Source organism: Rhinolophus hipposideros (genome assembly GCF_964194185.1).
Source record: "Rhinolophus hipposideros genome assembly, chromosome: 17".
Classification (NCBI taxonomy): Eukaryota; Metazoa; Chordata; class Mammalia; order Chiroptera; family Rhinolophidae; genus Rhinolophus; species Rhinolophus hipposideros.
Genome location: NC_138063.1, coordinates 32,422,395 through 32,443,949, shown reverse-complemented (window position 1 = coordinate 32,443,949; position 21,555 = coordinate 32,422,395). Strand labels below are relative to the sequence as shown.

Below are 21,555 nucleotides of genomic sequence, written 5' to 3'. Positions count from 1 at the left end.
CAACAGTTTAGTGGTTACCAGAGGATAAGGAGGAAGGGGGATGGTAGAAAAGATTAAAGGGGGTCAAATATATGGTGTTGGAAGGAGAATTGACTCTGGGTGGTGAGCACACAATGTGATATATAAATGATATATTATAGAATTGGATACATGAAACCCATGTAATTTTACTAACCATTAAATAAATTTAATTTAAAAATTAATGCCAATAAATTTAATTTAAAAAATAGAAGAATTATGATACCTCTGAGGTTGATAGATTTAAAACACCTTCATTAATTTAGATTGTTTCTTCAAAATACTATGCATTGACCAATCTCCTTATTCAGATTTGGATAATAGCTACTGACTCCCAACTTTTGAGGCAGATGTTATGCTCCTTTTTATATCTCTACAATAACCCTATGACATAGAAATTATCATCAATTAGTGGGTAAGGAAATGGAGATTTAGGGAGGTCAAATGTAACTGTGGCCACACAGTTATTAAATTATTCCTTCTTTCCAGTCTAGATACTCTTTTTACTGTGATATTTTGCTTTATTTTAGGTATCCATTTTCAATTGAAGAAAAGCTCCAAGTTAATTACAGTGGATATAAAAAAAAAGGAATTCAAATTAGTAATATCATTCTCTCTCTGTTTCTAGTTTGTGCAAAGCAGGTAACTGATGAAGCATCTTCCACTCGAGATTCAAGCCTTACTAACACAGCAGTGCAAAGCAAGCTAGTATCTTCCTTTCAGCAACACACCAAAAAGGCTCTTAAACAGGTAAGGCAGCTGGTATTGGTTCCTTGTCCTGTGGTTCTACCTCCTTAAGGTAGTGGATATTAAACAGAGAAAGTAAAATAAATAAAAATATAGAAATCAGAAGGCAGTAGAAATTGTCCTGAATTCAGCCACTTCCTCAATACTCAGTACAGTGATTTTAATCTTTTCTAAAAATGAGGAGAAGCTTGTCTGAGAACTTTGATATAAAAGAAAGAGGGAAAATATGCTTGGAAACATAAAAACTGGTATTAAGATTTTTGTGTTTGTGATTTATAGTAAACATATTGAGTTTATGAATGTATTGCATGTTTATAAAATAGTGTCTCTATGGTTTCATGTTTATCTGATCGTTAATGTAAAAATAAACAGATAATTTCATTCTCATTACTGAGATGCCTTAAATTACAAATAAGAAAAAGTAGTAATCGAGGCTTACTTACATATCTAGAATATCCATCAGTGAGTGTGTGTCGTGCTTAATTGAGGTTGACTTTGCAGTATCATCCTTATGTTACATAAGCTGTTTTGACCTATGTGTCCTTGTCTAGTGGTGGGAGGTAATGGTCATAAGACTGTACTCTGGGGTATGACGTACCCTAGTTTCAATCCTTGCTATTCACTGTGTAACTCTGCGCAAGCCACTTTTCTTCTCTGAATCTCAAATCCCTTTTCTAGAGAATGTGGAAAACAATTGTATCTTTCACATGGGAATGATCTGAAAATTATGTGAGGTGATATATTGAACACATGTGGTGGTAATCACTCAGTAAAGGTTAGCTACTACTGCCACACTGGCAAATGCTGAACTGTGCAGGCAAGAAAAGGCAGTGATAATACAGTTAGATGGGGACAGGGCATGATGGTAAGTAATGCTAATAATGTCAATAAATGGAGGTCTCACATATTTAATCCTGAATTCATGGCTTTCCCCTGTGTAAGTGCTTTGCTCTTACATTTTTATTTTGATGCTTCTGTGACCATCTCCATCTTAACCCCTTGATGACCTTTACCAAATCTAGTGTCATTCTAGTGACACAGTATTTATACCAAGCAAAGAGAAACTATGTTTTTAAATAAAGTTAAAATTTTCTTTAAAAGTCCCACCAATCTGTAAAACTTCTTAATATTCACATCCAGTCTCCTAGACTTAGAATATTCCAACTCTTCTCCTCTACTTCATACAAGGTAACTTAGGAAAGAGACTTAACATTTTTGTACTGAATTAAGTTACTTTTTTATTCTGTAGTAATTATTGAAATTGCAGTATTTCCATTCATTGGGATTATATTTACAGTAGTAACAGTATTTCATCCTACATAGGTCAACTAATCTTTGCCATTTATATCATTGCTGCTGTAAAATGTTTTAGATGCCAAAGAACAAAATGAATTCAGTGTTGAGACCCCTTTTTAGTGGCTGAAATAAAGAGTGGATGATGGTAGGAAAGCCTAGGAAAGGCTTATTCAAGAGGCAAATAGGATGCAGGTAATAAAATAACTAACCGGGACAGAACGAAAGATACAAAACTGGATACTTGTAGTCATAGCATATAAGAAACATGGATGTGATCAAAAATGAAACTCACTTCTGAAGAGCAGTGATTTAGAAAATGTGCACACTATGAAATTTTCCTATATGGGAATGTAAAGATAAATATTCACATCTCTATATTGTCCTGTCTCACTATTTTTTACTTTCTCCATTTGATTTTGTATCTTTTAAATACTTTTTACAGTTACTAAAGTGTTACACAACTTTGAGTTAGGGTGGTTTTTGTTTGTTTATTGAAGAGCATGTGTTCATAAGAAATGCCACTTATTTGCTTAGGATCTAAGCCTTGTTTTAAGAATCTGTACTGAAAAATTCTTAATGCCCTGAAAGAGCTATTTATTAATTTTTAAAAACTTGCTATTGTATAATCAAGTAACAAATTCGTTACCAGGAGAATGTGGCACACTATATAGCAGATATGCTAATATTTGATTAATAATCAAATTCATATTAGAAATACACTTAGAAGAAAAGCTGTCCTTGCAGAATTTTGCTCAGATTCCCTGTAATTGCTGAATTTCTTAAGACAGCATTTCAAAAATTGACTGAACGTGAGGCATTTTAAATTGTAGCCTCAGCAAATCTGCAGCTTCCTTTTCCTTTGGATAGTTGAATGGCCATGTAGAATTCGTTGTAAGTGTATATATCCATATATATCAATATATATGTGTTCTGTATTTGTGAATATATGTTTTGTGTGTATTTTACATGCACAAATCATAATTTCCTGAACGTCAGGGCCAGCTGAATGACCCTAATAATAATTATATTAGCTGACATTTACTCATCTTAATTCTAGACATTTTCGAGGTACTATGCCATTTAATCATACAAATCCTTTGTACTAGAATCCCTATTCTTAAAATTAGAAAACTAAGGCCCAGAGAAGTTAGATAACTTGCTCAAGATTGTCCAGGGAGTAAATCTTGGGGATGCCGTTTGAACCCAGGAGCATAGTTTCAGATACTGCCTTCTTAACTAATACTGCCTTTCAGCATATGGATTTTTTACATTATCCAAAGAAATTTATATTCTTGAGTATTTGTATAGTATAAGGAAAGGAAAACAGGGTAGTCATTAAGTATATTATTTCCAAACACAGACTATGTTCAGTATCAGCATATATTATTGGTAGACACTCAAATTTATTAGCTCTTATCATTTTCCTGGAAGTATATTGTGCGTCAGTAGGGCTTTGGTATTTCAAGTATGCATTGGCTAGTGGGATTCTTACAAAGAAGTACATGAAAACAACAAAAGCCAGTAGCTTCATAAGTATAGTGAAAAATAATAATTTAAAACAAGCCTCCATACAAGTAAGCCAGACATATTTCCCACTTGAGCCCCCTTCCCCACTCCTATCTGAAACATGTTGCTGTAGAGAGTGAGTTATTTTACTTTGCAATACTGTTGACTATAGTGTATTTATAGGCTGGACAGTATGGAGGCTGCAATGCCCCTTGGCTATTGACTATTTTCATTGTTCCTAATTACCTGGGTCCCTTCTACTTTTTAATCATCAAAACATTAGTTTACATCATATGTTGGGTATAATCCCTTAAATAATATATTGCTATTTCAGTAGGTGTTTTTTTTCTTCTGAATAAGGATATTCAGAATAAGCGTATTTAGAAGCTTGTGGAGAATAGTAGATTGCTGATTATTACCTTGTTCCCTGTCTTCTTTCTGCATTGTTATTTTAGTTTTAATGATCCTAAAAGGTGTGAAATGATCAGATTTTGGATTTTTAAAGGATAATTAAGAAAGATTAAATTTTGGCTGTTGAGAAACAGCTGATTCAAATGAAAGATTAAAGAAGGATGAGGACAGTTATGGGAGGTAACCGGGTGGAGAACAGAACCTTTCTATGTTGTTTCTGTTGGTTTATTTTGCTTCATATATTTAGGGTGGTATAAAATTTATTCATAAAGTTGCACATCCTTTCCCCCCTTCATATTACAAAGCAGATATATCCTTGGTGCTTTGCTTTAGCTTTGTATGTTTGACCAATACTGTAAAATTCCAAAGGTTATGTTGCATGATAGCAGTTTCTGAACGTGGGTGTTGGCATTTAGTGCACTAACAACAATGCAAGTTGTTGGAGCCTGACACAGCCAGCTGTTTCATATGTGTGTATTTGTAATTATTTTAGCATTCACAGCATGTGATATTTTCAGATTTTTCAGTGAAGTACTTATTGCATTCAGAGCAGTCTTAAGTTACGTTATTGTGTTTCTCTACTAAAATAAAGCAGGCATTACTTGGTTATTGCAAATTCCAAGATAACACAAAAGCCTCTGATTTCAGATTTTATTTTTCATTAGGGTGGAAATGAGAACCATTCCATATTTGTAGAGTTATCTGACAAGCTTTCTGTTTAAAAAGTAAAATGTTTATCTAAAGGTTTTTTGTCTCTTTTTATAAGAGAATAATGCAATACATCTCTAAAGAAAAGTATGCTGAGTCAGAATCTTTTGATTTCTTTCTTTTCCCTTCGACCCAGAATTGTAATGCATGTACGATGTGATCTTTAGGTTTCCCAGACTGGTTTAGCTCTGATATGTTTGTTTCCTTTAAAAAGTAAGTTTATTTCCAAGTTTAAGCCTGTAAATTTCTTTCATACTGATGGTACCTGGAAGTATTACACTTGGCAAGTCCAGTGTGCTCTGTATAGTTTGGACATGAGGACATTATACATGTGGGCAACTTGAAGGTACATTCATTCTTTCATAGTAGACTGCATTTATACTTGCCATCTGCATGTTTATTTAGGTTTTGATATTACTTCTTTCTAGATTTGAAATTACAGGATTTGAAGCTGCTCAGTAAACTATTTTATTAGCTTCCCAATGTATGGCTAAGGCTTCAGTAGTTAGAGGTGCTTGTTTGATGTCATTTGCATAAAATGAATCTAGACTAATATAGAAAGACTTACTACGAAAGATTAATGTCAAAATGAAACTATGTTGCAGATCAATCAGCAGGGCCACCAGGATGAATTAAGACCTTTGGTGTGGAATAGGAAAAGCTGCCCTCACTCCAAGTTATCATCGCAACAAAAAATATGTCCCCTTTATTGGTACCTTTGTGCTGAAGAAACCTGCCATGACCAAACTACAGTGGCCTTTCTAATACTATTTTCTTAATCTGTTACATGGATTTATATTTTCCAGGTTGTGGGATAACCAAACTTAGATCATTACAAGTTAAATTGTATTTAACTTCTATTATATTTGTAACAATATAAAGTAGGAATTTTTTGTTCTCTTGTAATTTTAGCTAAAGCCCAGAGTAGAGGATGACGGGATGTAAGTGTACCCTGTAGTGAAAATAGGTGCTAGACACAGCTTCAAAGGACTTACTGAGAAAAGGCCAGATGGTCATTGATCATCTTCTAGTAGTCTACCATGTTTCCCCAAAAATAAGACCTAGAGCTAGCCAGACAATCAGCTCTAATGTGACTTTTGGAGCAAACATATTAATATAAGACCTGGTCTTATTTTACTATAATAAAAGACCAGGTCTAATATAATGTAATGTAATGTAATGTAATGTAATGTAATATTATGTAATATAATGTAATATAAGACTGAGTCTTATAATAATTTGTGCTCCAAAAGATGCATTAGAGCTGATTGTACTGCTAGGTCTTATTTTCGGAGAAACACGGTATATAACAAATGGCACTGTGGATTTTCTTACCAACACTACTGGCTCTGTTTTACAGGGACATTTACCCAAATTATTTACCCTGCATCACCTGGCTGGTTAAGTCTTTCTCTGACTCTGCTACCTCACCTTAACCATTGCGTCACATACTCAATAAGACAGCTCCCCATTCTTCTGCAAATCAGCACATTAGAAGAGGTGGGTTTTGCTACCTCTTTTGGACAGTGGTCAGACACATTTATTTGAGGAGGTGAGGAGCATTGGGAATGGTGTTTAGTAAGTTCAAAACTTGGTGCCCTCAGGATGAATTTGGCTCAGATTTATCTTGGTATTGTCTGGCACATTGTTTAAAAACAGGAAAACTCATCTAAAAATCTTAAAAATCCAGTTGTGTTATTTCTCTTGAGCTGTTACCACCCCTTCCATGGGGGTTTGTGTGTTCCCACTCACTTCAGCCACCCTCTCTGTCATTGTCTTACCGCGATGTGAAAAATGATTTTTGGATAAGACCAAAAATGGGTTTGGATAAGACCCATTGTCTTAGCCGATGTGGTCCTAAAATCCTTGCACATTTTTCAAGGAATTGGGAGTTGACAAGCAATATATGTGTGAGTGTGCAGGTGGTTGAAGTATAGTTACATAACAACAACAACAGCAACAAGAAAAACATGAATAGCTAGTTTCTTTACTTGCAGGGTGAGAGCCCTAAAACAAGGGACCAAGAATATAAGAAACATATTAATATGTATAATAATATAAGGCAGGATTCATTATCGACCTTCCTCATGGATGTGACAAATACAAGAGTTGTCTTGCTGGGAGCCAGTCCAAACTATCCCAACCACCTCAATTGAATCAACTTTGTTTTTTTCCCCATCCATCCACATCCTGATCTGCTTGGAGGATGTCCTAATTGTCCAGATTCAAATAAATCCTTTCTAGAAAGTGAATTGGAGTCTTCAAAGAGCCTAAAATGACTGTGGGTCTAGTAAGTACAATCAAGGTGCCCCTTCTGATAGCTGCACCCCAGTGCTCCCCAGATTTTACCTGATAGCCTGCTGCTTTACTGCTGTGACTAGCGTCATAGTAAGCAGACTTTCCAATTTTTGCCTATTTGTCCCTAGAAAAGTTATTTGGAGTCAAATTTCATGCTTGTTTTTCAGAAATAAAACAAAAAAGTATATATATTTTTCATACACTTAACACAATCATTTTTCTTCTATGGTGAACATTTAGTATTGGTCGCCTGCAGGCACAGGGTTGCATTTCAGTATTTTTAAAAATATTATATGCAAACATCATTCAAATTTCTGAATAGGAAATATATAGAAGAAAAAATTGAAATGGGCTCAATATTGATTAACTTTCCTTTATCCCTACCTAGGTTCAACCTTGACTCTTTAAAATTCAAAAACTATGAGATTTCTTATGTTATTTTTATCATGGTTTCTTTTTTATTCAAGTACTGATTTTTCTATAGTAGACTCTTCTCAGCTCTAAACTTTGAGGATGAAATTTTTATTACTTTAATTATTTACCACAAATGCTATAAAAAGGCATGCCGTTTTTGACTTTATGATTCCAGCTTCTAGACCTTTTATTTCACCTTTTTTTTTTAAACCAACATTTTCCAAAAGACACCTCACCACTGTGACATAAAACAAATATTTTTAAATGCCTATTTAGATTGCCAAGGGAAATAGTTTTGAGATCTATGATACAGATTTCCTAAAAACTTGTCACTCTTTGTATAGGTTTTATTGTTTTGTGAAGTCTTACCTAGTAGGCAGAGATGGACTTACTTGTAGTTTAAGGCACTGTGTTGCCTATTTCTATTTTATTATTAAATTGTTAAGTTAATGTCTATGAAGTGCTTTGTGTTCTTACACAAGGATAAATTTACGTAATTAAGCACACACCTTGCTAAAAAAAAAGAGCAAATGTCTTAAATATTTTATGGCACACATACTTTCATTAAATGTATTATTGACAGCAAGCTAAAGGTGAGGAGGATAGTGAATGACATCTTATTCATTTTTGTATCTCTTGCCCTTCCTCAGTGCCTGTACTTTATTTTTTACTTTTTCTCCTCATAGTCCCATTGAATTTTTTTAATTAAAAAATATATATTTTTACTAAAATAGTGCTAATATGTACTATTACATTAGTTTCAGGTATACACAATAGTTATTCAACATTTATATACCTAAAGAAGTGATCACCATAAGTCCAGCAACCATCTGTCACCATACCACACTATCACAATATTATTGACTATATTTCTCATGCTGTACATTACATCCTCATGACTTACTTGTTTTATACCTGGAAATTTGAACCTCTTATTCCTCTTGACACCTCCCCTTTATTAATTTTTCAGTTACAGTTGACATTCAGTATTATTTTATATTAGTTTCAGGTGTATGGCATAGTGATTAGACATTTATATAATGTAAGAAATGATCCCCCTGACTAGTCTAGTTCCCACCTGGTACTATACATAGTTATTACCATATTATTGACTATATTCCCTGTAGTTTACCTTATGTCCCTGTGATTATTTTGTAACTACCAATTTGTACTTCTTAATGCCTTCACCTTTTCACTGTGACCCCAACTCCACTTTCATTTTTCACCCCAATAAGTGTAGAACCCATCTGACACCTACATAGTTATCACACATTATTGAATATATTCCTTATGCTAGACCCTAGATTCCCCCTGACTACTTTGTTAGAACCAGTTTGTACTTCTTAATCCTTTCCTCCTTGTCACCCATCCTCAACCCCTCTCCCATCTAGCAATTATCAAAATGTTCTCTGTATCTGTGAGTTTGTTTCTGTTGTTTATTTGGTTATTTTGTTCTTTAGAATCCTATATAAGCAAAACCACATTGCATCTGTCTTTCTCTGTCTGACATACTCCACTCAGCACAATACCTTCCAGGTCCATCCATGCTGCTGCAGATGGCAAGAACCTATTCCCTTCCATGGCTGAGTAATACTCCATTGTATATATGTACCACCTACACTTTATCTACTCATCCTTTGACGGACACTCAGGTTGCCTCTATATCTTGTCCATTGTAAACAATGCTGCAATGAACATATGGATGGACATGTCCCCTCAAAGTCGTGTTTTGGATTTCTGCAGATAATACCCAGAAGTGGTATTACTGGGTCCTTTTTTGTCTCTTATTATAGCCTTTGTTTTAAACTCTATTTTGGCTGCTATAAGTATTGCTACCTGAGCTTTTTGTTTGTTTGTTTCCATTTTCATGAAATATCTTTTTCCACTTCTTTACTTTCAGTCTGTATGTGTCTTTTGATCTGAAATGAGTCTCTCCTAGGTAGCTTATGTAAGGGTCTTGTTTTCTTACTCATTAATTCACACTATCTTTTGAGTGGAACATTTAATCCATTTACGTTGAAAATAATTGTTGATAGATATGTAGTTATTGCCATTTTATTATTCATATTTTTGATTTGCTCTCTTTTTTTCCATCTTAAAGAAATCCCTCTAAGATGCCTTATAATTCTGGTTTGGTGGTGATGAACTCTTTGAGCTTTTTCTTGTCTGTGAAGCTCTTTATCTGTCCTTTGATTCTAAATGATAGTTTTGCTGAGTAGAATAATCTTGGTTGTAGGGCCTTGTATTTCATCACTTTGAATAATTTCTGCCAGTCACTTCTGGCCTGCTAAGTTTCTATTGAGAAATCACCTGACAGTTTTATGGGAGGTCCCTTGTATGTAACCGCTTTTCAGATTCTTTCTTTGTCTTTAACTTTAGGCATGTTAATTATGTTGTATCTTGGTGTGGGCCCCCTAGGCTTCATATTGTTTGGGAATCTCTGTGCTTCCTGGGCTTGAATGTCCATTTACTTTGCCGGGTTAGGTATATTTTCATCATTACTTCTTCAAATGGGTTTTCAGTTCCTTGCTCTCTCTCTTCTCTTTCTGGTACCCCCATCATGCACCTGTTGGTACACTTGATGTTGTTTCGGAGGCCCTTTAAGCTATCCTTATTTTTTTGGTTCCTTTTTACTGTTTTGTTTGGGTGTTTTTTGCTACCTTTCTTCTAAATCGCTGATTCAGTACTCTGCTTCATCGAATATACTGTTGATTGCCCTCTAATGTAGTCTCCATTTCAGTTATTATATTCTTCATTTCTGACTGCTTTTTTGTTTTCCATCTCCAATTTTATGTTTCCTATCTCTTTGTTGAACTTTTCCCTGAAATCATTGAGCATCCTTATCACCAGTGTTTCGAACTCTGCATCTGATAGACTGCTTTCTCTCCATTTTGTTTAGTTCTTTTTCTGAGCTTTGCTCTGTTCTTTTGTTTGATACATGTTTCTTTGTCTCCCCATTTTGGATGCCTCCCTGCGTTTGTTTCTATGTATCAGGTAGGACTGCTATGTCTCCTGGTATTAATAGAGTGACCCTATGTACTAGGTATGCTGTAGGGCTCAGTGGTACAGTGTTCCTGCTGAGCTGGCTACTCAAGGTATGTTCCTTGTTTGGGTTGTGTGTACATTCCTGTTATAGATGAACCTTGGTTGCTGTATGCATGTCAATGGGAGGTATTATTCCTGAGGCTTATTGGTTATGAGGACTGACCATGACTACAGTGGAGGAGCTATTGTGCTGGAGCTGACCCTAAGGAGTAGGATTCGTTTTAGCAGGGCACTGGTCCCTGCTCAGTGTTCCCTTTGGGTGTGCTGTCCCTGGAGTTAACTGGGTGATGCTCTGGCTCTGTGCAAAGCTAGCCTCTAGGTAGTCCACCCCTGGAGCCTCCTTAGAAGGGGCCCCACCACAGGCCAAGTTCAGCCACAGCCTGTGCCCTACCTGGGGCCACATTGCATGAACCACAAAAAAATGCACAGATGGCTGCCTCTTGCACTGGGCTTGGAGGTGCTTCAAGAAGCCAAGCTGTGAACCGAGGTTGGCTGTCACTATTGCTGGACTTAGGTCTGCTCAGCCAGAGGTATAAAACAATGCCAAAACCAGATGCTACTTGTTTGGGTTTTGTGAACCTTTGAGAGATTTTAGGAAAGTCTGCAGCATGAGCTAAGACAAACCATTTATACAGAAAAGCCACTGGAAGCAGCTTGGGTAGGCACAACAGTTGGGTGGGGCGGGGTCTCTGGGAATCAGGTTGAATGAACAGTGTTAGTCAGGTCAATGGAGATTAGATATGGCAGCCACCTGTGTCTGTATACTGTGAGTGGGGACAACTCAACAAAGAAATGGTGGATTCTGTCAGCTCTTCTGTCTGGTAGAAAGCTGCCCCTCTAACCCTTGCTCTGGAGCCAGATAACCAGTTCCTCCCTGTATGTCCCTGATCTGCTGCCCCAGTGCTAGAGCTCAGAGCAAGTGAGTCTGTCAGTAAGTCCATGCCTGGACCCCTTAAGAGGACCACCTGGGATTCTAGCAGCCCTCCATATCACTAAGCCACAATATCCACTGGTTTTCACAGATAGCAGTTATGGAGACTTACCTCCCTGGCACTGGAACCCTGAACTGGAGAGCCTGGGACCCCTCGTTTCTCTAGGGGATACCTCTGCAGCTGAGGTATCCCTCCCAATTTTTAATTGTCATACACAGGTGACCAGCCCATCCTTCCTACTAATCTCAAAGTGGCTTCTTCCATATGTCGTTAGTTGTAGGGCTTCAGTTCAGCTAAACTTTAGGGGATTCTCAATGATGGTTCTTCTGTTGTTTCATTGCAATTTTGATATGGTCATGAGAAAAGATATGCACAGTGTTTACCTACTCTGCCATCTTGACCAGATCTAGTGCCTGGTACTTTATAAAATCTCAATAAATCTAAGAATTGAAGGGAAGACATCCTACGTGTATATTATCATTAGCAACACAAGTATTTGTAATAGATTTCCCAAGCCATTCACTTTCCAACATCTGGTTTTGAATCTTACCTGAATATGCCTTCTTTCCTTTAACTGGTATTTAATTTTTCATTTCTGTAATGATTTGATTACTAAATGTTATGATCAACAATTTGGACATTTAACTAATACCCTTTTGCAAATAAAATGGCATAATTTCTGGCAGCAAAGGGATATATAATCAATGCAGTATTTCAGGAGATTGTGACAACTCTTGGTCAAAAAACATTAATCAACTGAGATGTTATGTAATATTGGTAGAAATTACATGGAAACCAGGAATAAAAAGGTTTAAGACTGTCTTTGGTCAGCCTTTTAACCTTTTGTGGAATTTTAGCATTCCTCTAATAGTGAATTTAATATCTCTTCAGTTTGTGTGCTTAAGATCCTTTTTATTATATGTAATTTTTGGTGTAAGGTGATCAGCTAGATAAGCTGTATTTCAAAACTTTCAAATGTCTTTTATTTACATTATCATCACCATGGTTGATTCATTTGTGAAACAAAAAGCACTCCTATTTGTTGAGATTTATTCTATCAGTTGTTGTTGTTTTTTTTTCCCTGGATTTGCCAGAACGCCATCATGTTCGTGTTCTGAAGGTTAATGCCCAAAGTCAAGCAGACAGAAGCCAAGTGCTGCAAGGTTTCCAAGATTAGGACTGATTCCCTTCACAGAAATAAATGATTCCTGCCATGTTCAGTGATTTTGTGCAGCGCTCCCCACGGCTGAGTGAGTGCATCAATACTGTAGTCCTTACCTGCTGTACATACTGATGACACTCGGTGTTAACTTGATTGACTGAGCAGTGCACTGGAGAGGACGCACCTGCAAGAGAAGTGCAGACACATATATTTTTATCCTGGTCTCGAAACATTTATTTTACATTTATTTTACTTGGGAGTCATGGTTTCAAATTCCATGGGCTTTCAAGCCATACTGCTAAGGTAGAAAAAAAAACCTTTAGGTGCTGCTTTATTTTCAGAATTATACCAAAAATGGTCTCAGATTTATACCCTTTCCCAAAGCCTGATTTTATGCTTTTGAGGGAAAAATGACATAAAGGTGGCTATTAAGAATCCTGGCAAATCAGTAACTCTGTGGAATTTAAGTCTCTTAAGAGGTTCTATTTAATCATGGACAAATGGATCATTTAATTCAATTACGAGAAATCATTTTGGCTATATTTTTATGTTATATTTTGTTATCATGTTTTGTAGGCTTTGAGGCAGCAGCAGAAAAGAAGAAATGGAGTCTCAATGATGGTAAACAAGACTGTTCCTCGCGTTGTTTTGACACCATTAAAGGTGTCTGATGAGCAGTCGGATTCGCCTTCAGGTAAAGAGCTAAAATATGGCATGCTTGGCCAGTTTCTTCCCGGAGGAAACTTTCTCACTGAGAGAGATGTCATGCGTTTTTTCTGCAACTGAATAATATTTCTACATGAGGTTTTGTTTATTTTTCTCATACCTTTGACTCTTTCAGTGATTCCAAAAACAAATAGGGTATTTCCCTCTTTAAAAAAGGCACCAGCTCACTCCTCATCAAAGGACTTCATTTTCTAATGTCAATAGGTGTAAGAAAAGGTGTGGTACTGCTAGGTGGATTTTTTTGTTTGTTGCATTGGCTTTTGTTTGAATGTTGAACTTTAATGGTGGACCACATGCTGATGTGTAATGCCATCAAAAGCAGTTCTTCTGTGAGTGTGAATTTGTTTTGCAGTCTTCCGCTACAAAATCAGGAATCCTTTATTAGTTTTTGTGTTCTGGCAACATTCTTCTCACTTCAATGCAGCCCTGACCTTTTCTAATTTACCTTCTGTCACTTTATCAGCTATGTACCATTCTATTTATTATAGACTGATGTTTGCATTTTCTGTTCCTACTTCAACATAAAGTCATTGATAAAGGTATGATCTCTCTCCCTCCCTCCCTCCCTCTTTTTTTCCTTGTCTTGCATTGTCTCTAAATGATATACTATTGTTGAAGCTTATTCGTGTATTTTTACAAAAGACCCGAGTGTTTTTTTTAAAAGCTATCAGATCAGTGAACGTGTTTTTGACTCCACTATTAGGCCATCTGTTCTTGCTTTTTGTTCTGATGGATTGATTTATTGGGCTTTTCTCTTTGTATCCAGTAGAGGAATCAGATTGTGCCCAAAGGTAGTGAATTAACTTTTAGAAACGAGATTATATCTACAGTTTTTAAAACAATTTTGGATTTTTCTTTTCAAGGACAGCAAGAGGAAGATGACATAATAACTATTTCCTTTTTTAGGATCTGAATCTAAAAATGGTGAAGCAGACAGCTCAGATAAAGAAATGAAACATGGACAAAAATCTCCCACTGGAAAACAAACAAGTCAGCACTTAAAACGATTAAAAAAGTCTGGTTTAGGTGAGTGTTCAATAGATTGTGACATTTCACATTTTAGACATTTATATCTTTTTGAATGAAATTATAGAAAATCTCAAAAATTTTAATAGCTAAATAAAAAAAAAAAATCTTTCCAATTTATCTAAACCAAAAAGGGTGCTAAATAAGGAAATGTAGTTATAACAGAATGATCTTAAGCATTAAGATTATTAAATATTAAATATTGCTTAAATATTGCTAAATTTGTGAATGACACTAGATGAAGCAGGGGCTAAAGATAAGAGATTTAAAATCATATATGTATTTCAGTAATTATCTGCTTAGTCATGATTCTATCTGATGTACAATGTATTGTTCCTGCAACTGGATTTCATTTTATTGGAAGGAATAAAATTGTATTGGGAGGAAAAAAATACAACTTTTATAAAGAGTTCATTGAACTGGAGAGTACATTGTCACTGGGGTCCGCTGCAGTAAAACTGTTCTACCTTGCTTTTCATCTGTGCTGCTTGAAATACTCAGTAGTGCTTGTTGAAACATAGTGTAAAATTGCTGAGAAGTGTGGGAGACACAGTCCAGGGGTCCTCCAAGTCAGCACCAAGTTTTCTTCTGAAGATTTCCTTCCTGATAACTTTTCGTACGGAACCCAACGGCAGCAATCAGGGAAAAAGAAATACGAGAATTAAAAAGACGAAACTAAACGTATCCTCTGCTGAACATTGCAGTTCTCTACTGAATCTGCTTGTTGGATGTCCGGACCTAATGGCTTCATTTCTCTGAGTTATTTCACCTCTGAGTAAGGGTAATGATAATGACCTGGATCATTGTAACATTTTGTAACATGGTTGATAGAAACTACCAGTTTATGGGCCTGCACTTTATCACTGGTTCTGCCACTGATTTTCTTGGCAACTTAGGGCCGTTCTTATTTGCAGAATTTGTCTGTTTGTAAAGTTCAAGCAAGATTTTGACCCATTTATTTTGCTTTTTTAGTAAAGGTTTATTGATTACTTACTGTATACCAGGGATTATGCTAAATCCTAGGAACATACTTTCAATAAGAAGCCTTTGAATTGGATTTGTATATCCTTAGATAAGATCTCTTTGGGGAAGCAGATTTATTTTGTTCTAAATTATTTAAATGTAGCATAATTCATTTTCATTATTTCCAAAGCTAAATAATTTTATAGTTTTTGTGTAGCCCAAAAATGTATGAGTGTGTGTTTGTGTGTAACCACACTTAAACGTATACTGATGTATTGTTTTTTTTCTTCCAGCCTTTTGGGTTTTACTTTAATATGAGTAATGTACTTATTTTAGCTGACTTGTTCACAAATTAAAAAGGTGATAAAGGAGATCATTTTGTTCTTTTTCACCTGCTTGCTTTAAGACTACAAAGTAGTAAAAATCATGAAGCTACCTTAATGAAGGAATGGAAAAGTAAAATCATATTTAATGCAATGGTCTAGGTATTTCGACAAAGGTTATCTCTGTTAGTCCTTGATTCAATTATGTACAGTAGAATTATTTCCATTTTTAAGCTGATGAAACTGAGGCCCAGAAGTTTAAGGAGATTTACCCATAAATGACACAGCTGAGATAACAAGCTAAGGCATTGCTAACTCCAACGTCTAAACCATTAATCTTGAATATGGTCTGACTGTCAAATCATCTAGCCATATTGTAGACCTCTAGGCACCACTGAGAAGCACTGTGGCTCTCTATGACATTAGGAGTCTTCCATAGGTCTTTAAATGCAGGTAACACTAGTTACACATAGACTGAGAGTGATCAATTATAAGATTTCTTGACTGATTCTTTAAAATTAAACAGACTGCGGTAAAAGGTGGGATTTAAATAAAGGCAATTAAGGCAAAAAATTGGTCAAAAGTAAACTAAAGGTGATACTCGTATGGAATTATGAGTAACTGACTAACCTAGCAAGCAGCTGAGTGGAATGTCTTATTTTGTGGAAATGAAGTCAGTAGTACTTATTAAGGCTCCAGTGTATGCCCAATACTGTAAAATGAAAAGTCAAAAAATGTAAAATGAAAGAGACTTACATGTAACCATCCAGACAATAACCCATGTCTCTTTTGGAAATTAATATTTTTGATGTTCTATGACCTTAGGAATTTCACACAGTAAAAGATTCTACATGCTCTGAAGCATTTTAGAGTCAGGGTGGCATTTATTTACTCTGTAAGGCACATTTATGTACATTTTGCACTCCCTTCTTTGCCATTAAGTTGTTAATTCCTTGGGAATAGTGAACTTCATATCCATCTTTGAGGTTTTCACCACACCCACTATATCCCTCTTATTTAGTAGGTACTGAATAAATGTTGAATGAATTATTTATAAGTAACTGAATGGGCTACTAAGTTTGGATGTATGAGGCATCCTGTAAGTTTCAGCATAGTAAACAGTTCCTTGAATAAAAATGATCCTGTGCTCTTGGGAAAGGTCATTCATTGTGAACCAATTTATAGCCGCAGAACTAATGCAAAGAAAGATGAACCCACCCAACAGACCTTAGCCAACTCGACAGGGAGATCTGGTTCTCTGTTACCTGTTTTTCCCGCCAGAGTTAGACATCTAATTCGTACAGTTTCAGAAATGGGGTTTTAACCTTCTTTGCCCACTCTAGGTAGAGGTAACTGTATGTAAGTCCTAACCTGTTGAAACCATTCTGAATTAAAACAAATGCTATAAAGTCTTTTGTATCTTAAATTGGTAATTCTGAAATCTAGTCAAAATCCGACTTTAGAATGTAAATCTAAATTTTTATCTTCATTATGTGATTTCTCTAGCAGGATATGAAATACTTTTAATTGTCCCCTAAGTGCTTCCTTTTGGTCTCTGGCAATTACTTAATTTGTCAACTTGCAGGATATTCACCCTATTCAAGATGTAGGTTTCACCTGGGTTTGGGATCTCATGTGTGTAGCCCAGCACACAATGGACCCCACTGTATTTCCCTGAGGACCCTACAGTAAAGGGTGCACCACAGACCTCCTCAGAACCTTTCATATACCATCTTCTTTGGAGAGGACTAGGAGCATACTACGAGTATATACATACATATATGAGAGAGAGAGAGAAAGCTTCAACATCCCTCAGTCATTCCAGTTCTGATCATGATCCTGAAATTCTTGTAAGAAATGTATCACTCAGCACAAGAACCCATTACTTTTGACATAGGTGTTTTGTTTTGTTTTGTTCGTTCTTAACCAGGGCTACATATATGAAAATATTTCTCTGAGTAGCCATCTGACTGAATAGGTATGGTAACATGGGGCAAGTGAGTGCAGTTGAAAAAAATAATGGATCTATAGAATATTTCTTTAATGATCTTATGGTAAAAAACAAACAAAACCGTGTTAATCCTCTACCATTCTTACTCATGCATGGTAGAAAACATTATTTTTATATGCATAAAATCAAATAGTAACAATATCTACAAAGCTCCTTTATATCTCATGTCTTGAAAATTATTAAAACAGTAAATATTAGACTACCAAATAATCAGGCAATCAAAACCACATCCAGTGAGATGAAAGGTAGGTGAAAATGGGGTTTGAAGTACATATTTTTCTTGCCTAATCAGTTGTTTTAATATCCTGTCTCCTTATCTTAGCAAAAGAGTTTTAAAACCTCTCTATGGCATTTTCTGAACTAACCGTGGTACATTATCATCTCACAGTCTTCAGGGCATTTAAAGGATGGATTGTGAACATTTTTAAAAAAATGTTTAATGATATTCTCTCTTACCACTAGTTTTGTGTTAATTTCTCACATTTTCCCCTAACTAAAATAAAAGCTCCTTAAATTAGGGATCATTTATTTAAACCCATGTTTAATTATACATCTTCCTACCGTATCACATAGTAGGAGTTTCAAAAGTGCCTGCTAAACAAATCTGAGATTCTAATGGATGTCTCTGAGGGTTTTGTAATAAATGTCCTTGCTGAACCCAACTTCTGGGATTCATTCCAATATATTTTATATTTGGTTTCAGCTTTTTGTAGTGAATAATTATAACTTTACTAGTTTTGTAAAATGTTGTATACTTTTAAAACAAATTAATGCAGAAAAATGAAAATAAAATTTGAATAACCCTAAATCTGTCATGCAAAATAATTTCTTCTAGTATTTTATAAACGTTATTTGACATCTCTTCATGTGTATGTATAGCCAGAGATCATCTTAGAAAAACTATATTACACCATTTTAATTAAAAGTATTAAATTTAATTGTTTGGCTGAATAATAAAACATGAACAGAAGTAAAAACAAACAACAGAAACTTGCTAACTAAACATTGTGACAAGATATATTCATATCTAAAAGTATACTCCAAAGATGTTAAAAATATGAAATATGAAATATGTGTGATTATCATTTTAACTTTTTTACTACTCATTTGACTTTGGACAATATATTACAAAGGATGGGGAAAAAATTACACTTACAGTCCCTGCTACTTCCATGTTTTTGTTATTTATGTTATTTTTTAAAGATCAAAGTTGTTAACATTTATATTCTATTTTATAATCAGAATCTCCATAATTCAGTAACTCAAGTACTATAATAGACTTTTTACACAGTTTCTTCATTTGTGAAGTCTATATGGATTCGTGTTGTAGATGATTAGATTTTGTCCTCTGATAAATTTTTTTTCCCTTAGACTTTACTCTTTGAAAGCCTGTTTTTTGTCTCAGTTCTTTCAGAATCGTCCCTCTCTAATTTCTTTGAGACAAGGACGAACTCTTTCATTTTGTACTCTTTCTGTATTTCTTTGGGCCATTCCTCCTGTAACAAAAGGCCCTGGTCAGCCTCTGGCGTGTTCTCCTTCCCTCTGGGTAACTATTATGTCTCTGTGTTTGTGCATTTTATGCATAAATCCTGTGTAGGTCCCCTTCTGGGAACTATGAGTCTTTCAGACAGCAGACTACCTACTGATCAACGAGAGCTCTAGAGTCTGCAACCTTTCCACAAATTGATGCGCTTCCAATCCCCTTTGGTCAAAATGATAGAGAATTTCCATGACCCTAATTGGACATATTCCCATGATTTTTATCATGGGGTCAACCTAATGTTTTTTTATATAGCATAGACCCTCACTGTGGCAATTTGGCAATTGTTGCTTCTCTTCCCTCCTTCTTTCAACTTCAACTACTTTACACTCTGGTGTCCAGGAATTAGACTCTAGAATTACTACATCTTTTTCTTCTTGTGAATACTGTAGGGAGATGAGGTACCAGCTTTAACAAGAAAATACAATCAAATATAATTGGATTGTTCTTAAGCCAATTAAGAGTAAGTGCATAAGGATAATTAAAAAGGAATTAAACATTCTGTGTGGCAACAAATTTAGCAATATATTCATCTGCTCCATTTTTGTTCCAAAATTATAAAACATACATTTTCTTAGATGGACAGTTTTGAAATAGATCTTCATTTGGTTGTCATAAAAGAATATATAACTCTGTGAATCTTTTCTTTTTTTTCTATGATAGTCTTATTAAAAATTTTGAACCATATTAAATAGTAACTAACAGCATATACTTTTTACATTGCTCATAACACATATTTCAAAAGTTTTTCAGTTTGTTTTCATTTTGCCAACACCCCCCCAATCAGAATCACTCTTGATAAATGATCTCAATTCCTTCATATTGAGAATATTTAGGCCATAAAAATGAATTAAGCAAATTCCTTTCCTATATTTTTCAACATTTCTGCCTCTAGGTTTTACCTTAGCCTCTGATGAGAAAAGAAGGCTTCTTCCTAATTCTTCTCTGCCTGGTCAATTATTTTTTTATTGTGAAATACTTCAAACATATAGAAAAATACAGATGCTAATAGAGCAGACCTTTGCATATCCATTACCTTGACTCAACAAACATTAGGAGTTTGTCAGATTAGATACAACTTTTGTACCTAAATAGATACAACTTTTGTACTTTTCTGTGTGAGATTGGCTAATAAATTTTCTCTCTCATTCTATTTGTGTTTATCCTTATTTTGGAATAAAGGTTATATTAACTTCATAAAGTGAATTAAAGAACTTTCTTTTTTTACCTCCTCAATGAAATGTGTATAAAATGAAATGGTGTGAGAGTTCTTGATGTATTGGTAAAAGTCATCTTTAGAGCTATTTATAAGTACACTGTGTGCATATGGGGTGGAGGCTTGTCTCTTTATCCATTTTTTTTTTAAGTTTTTACAAATTTATTCAGGTTTTCTATTTTTAAATTAAATGTGAAAATGTATAAACTTGTAGTTTGTCTGTCTTCAAAGATATTGGCTGAAGTCAATATTATATTATGCTTTTTAAAATCTAATTTTATCAAATATATGGTGATGGAAAGAGAACTGACTCTGGGTGGTGAACACACACAATGTAATATATAGATGATGTATTATAGAAATGTACACTTGAAACCTCTATAATTTTACTAACCAGTGTCACCCAATAAATTTAATAAATAAAAAACTCTAATTTTAATGATGCTTTGTAAATTTATACGATATCTCAAATTATGTCCCTACCTTTCATTCCTATTCATGTTCATTTATGTCACCGCTCACTAGAGGTATGCCTATTTTATTAGTCTAATAAAAGAAAAACTTTTTTTGTTTTTGATGATCTTCATTGTCCTTTTTTCTATGTCTTATTCTTACAATCTTTCCTGTTTTCTTTCTTAAGTTTGTATTATCACTTTCATTTATTAACTTCTTGATTTGTACACTTAACCCTTGAATTTTCAATATTTTTTCCACTCTGTACAATTTACCTTAAAACCGATTGAGTTGTATTTTACAAATTTTGACATTATTTAGAATTAAAGATTTTGTTACTTTCATTGCAGATTTTTTCTTTAACTTATGAAATACTTAGAAGTGTGCTTTTGAAAGTTCAAATGTATAATGGATATAAGAGAATTGGAGAGTTGCTGTATTTGTGTTATTGATACCTAGTTTTATTTCTCTATGGACAGAAAGACAAAGTTTTATGTTATTCTTTAGTATTTGTTGAGACTCACTGGTCAGGTTTTTGTTTTGTCTTGTTTTTGTTTTTTTACTGTTCCTTGAGTGCAGACAAAAAAAAAAAAAAACACTTTCTCTTAAGGGCTCAGTGCAGTGCCCTATGTCAAATTCATTGGTACAGAATTGAGTTGTTCAAGTCCTCTGTATTCTTAAAACAAGTTTTTTGTCTGATATCTCAATTTCTGATAAAATATGTTTAAGACTTTCTACTAGCATTGTGCAATACCAATTT

General features: G+C 34.8%; 1 protein-coding gene across 2 annotated transcripts in view; it reads left to right on the top strand.

Annotated features, from left to right (window-relative positions):
* The window catches only part of ASXL3 (ASXL transcriptional regulator 3), a 171,079-nt gene that overhangs the window by 82,773 nt on the left and 66,751 nt on the right, over window positions 1-21,555 (top strand). For both annotated transcript variants that reach the window (XM_081078727.1, XM_081078725.1), the window contains 3 exons: window positions 647-768; window positions 13,114-13,231; window positions 14,170-14,289. In XM_081078727.1, coding sequence (XP_080934853.1) covers window positions 647-768; window positions 13,114-13,231; window positions 14,170-14,289 — 360 coding nt within the window. The remainder of the gene's footprint in view (window positions 1-646; window positions 769-13,113; window positions 13,232-14,169; window positions 14,290-21,555) is intronic.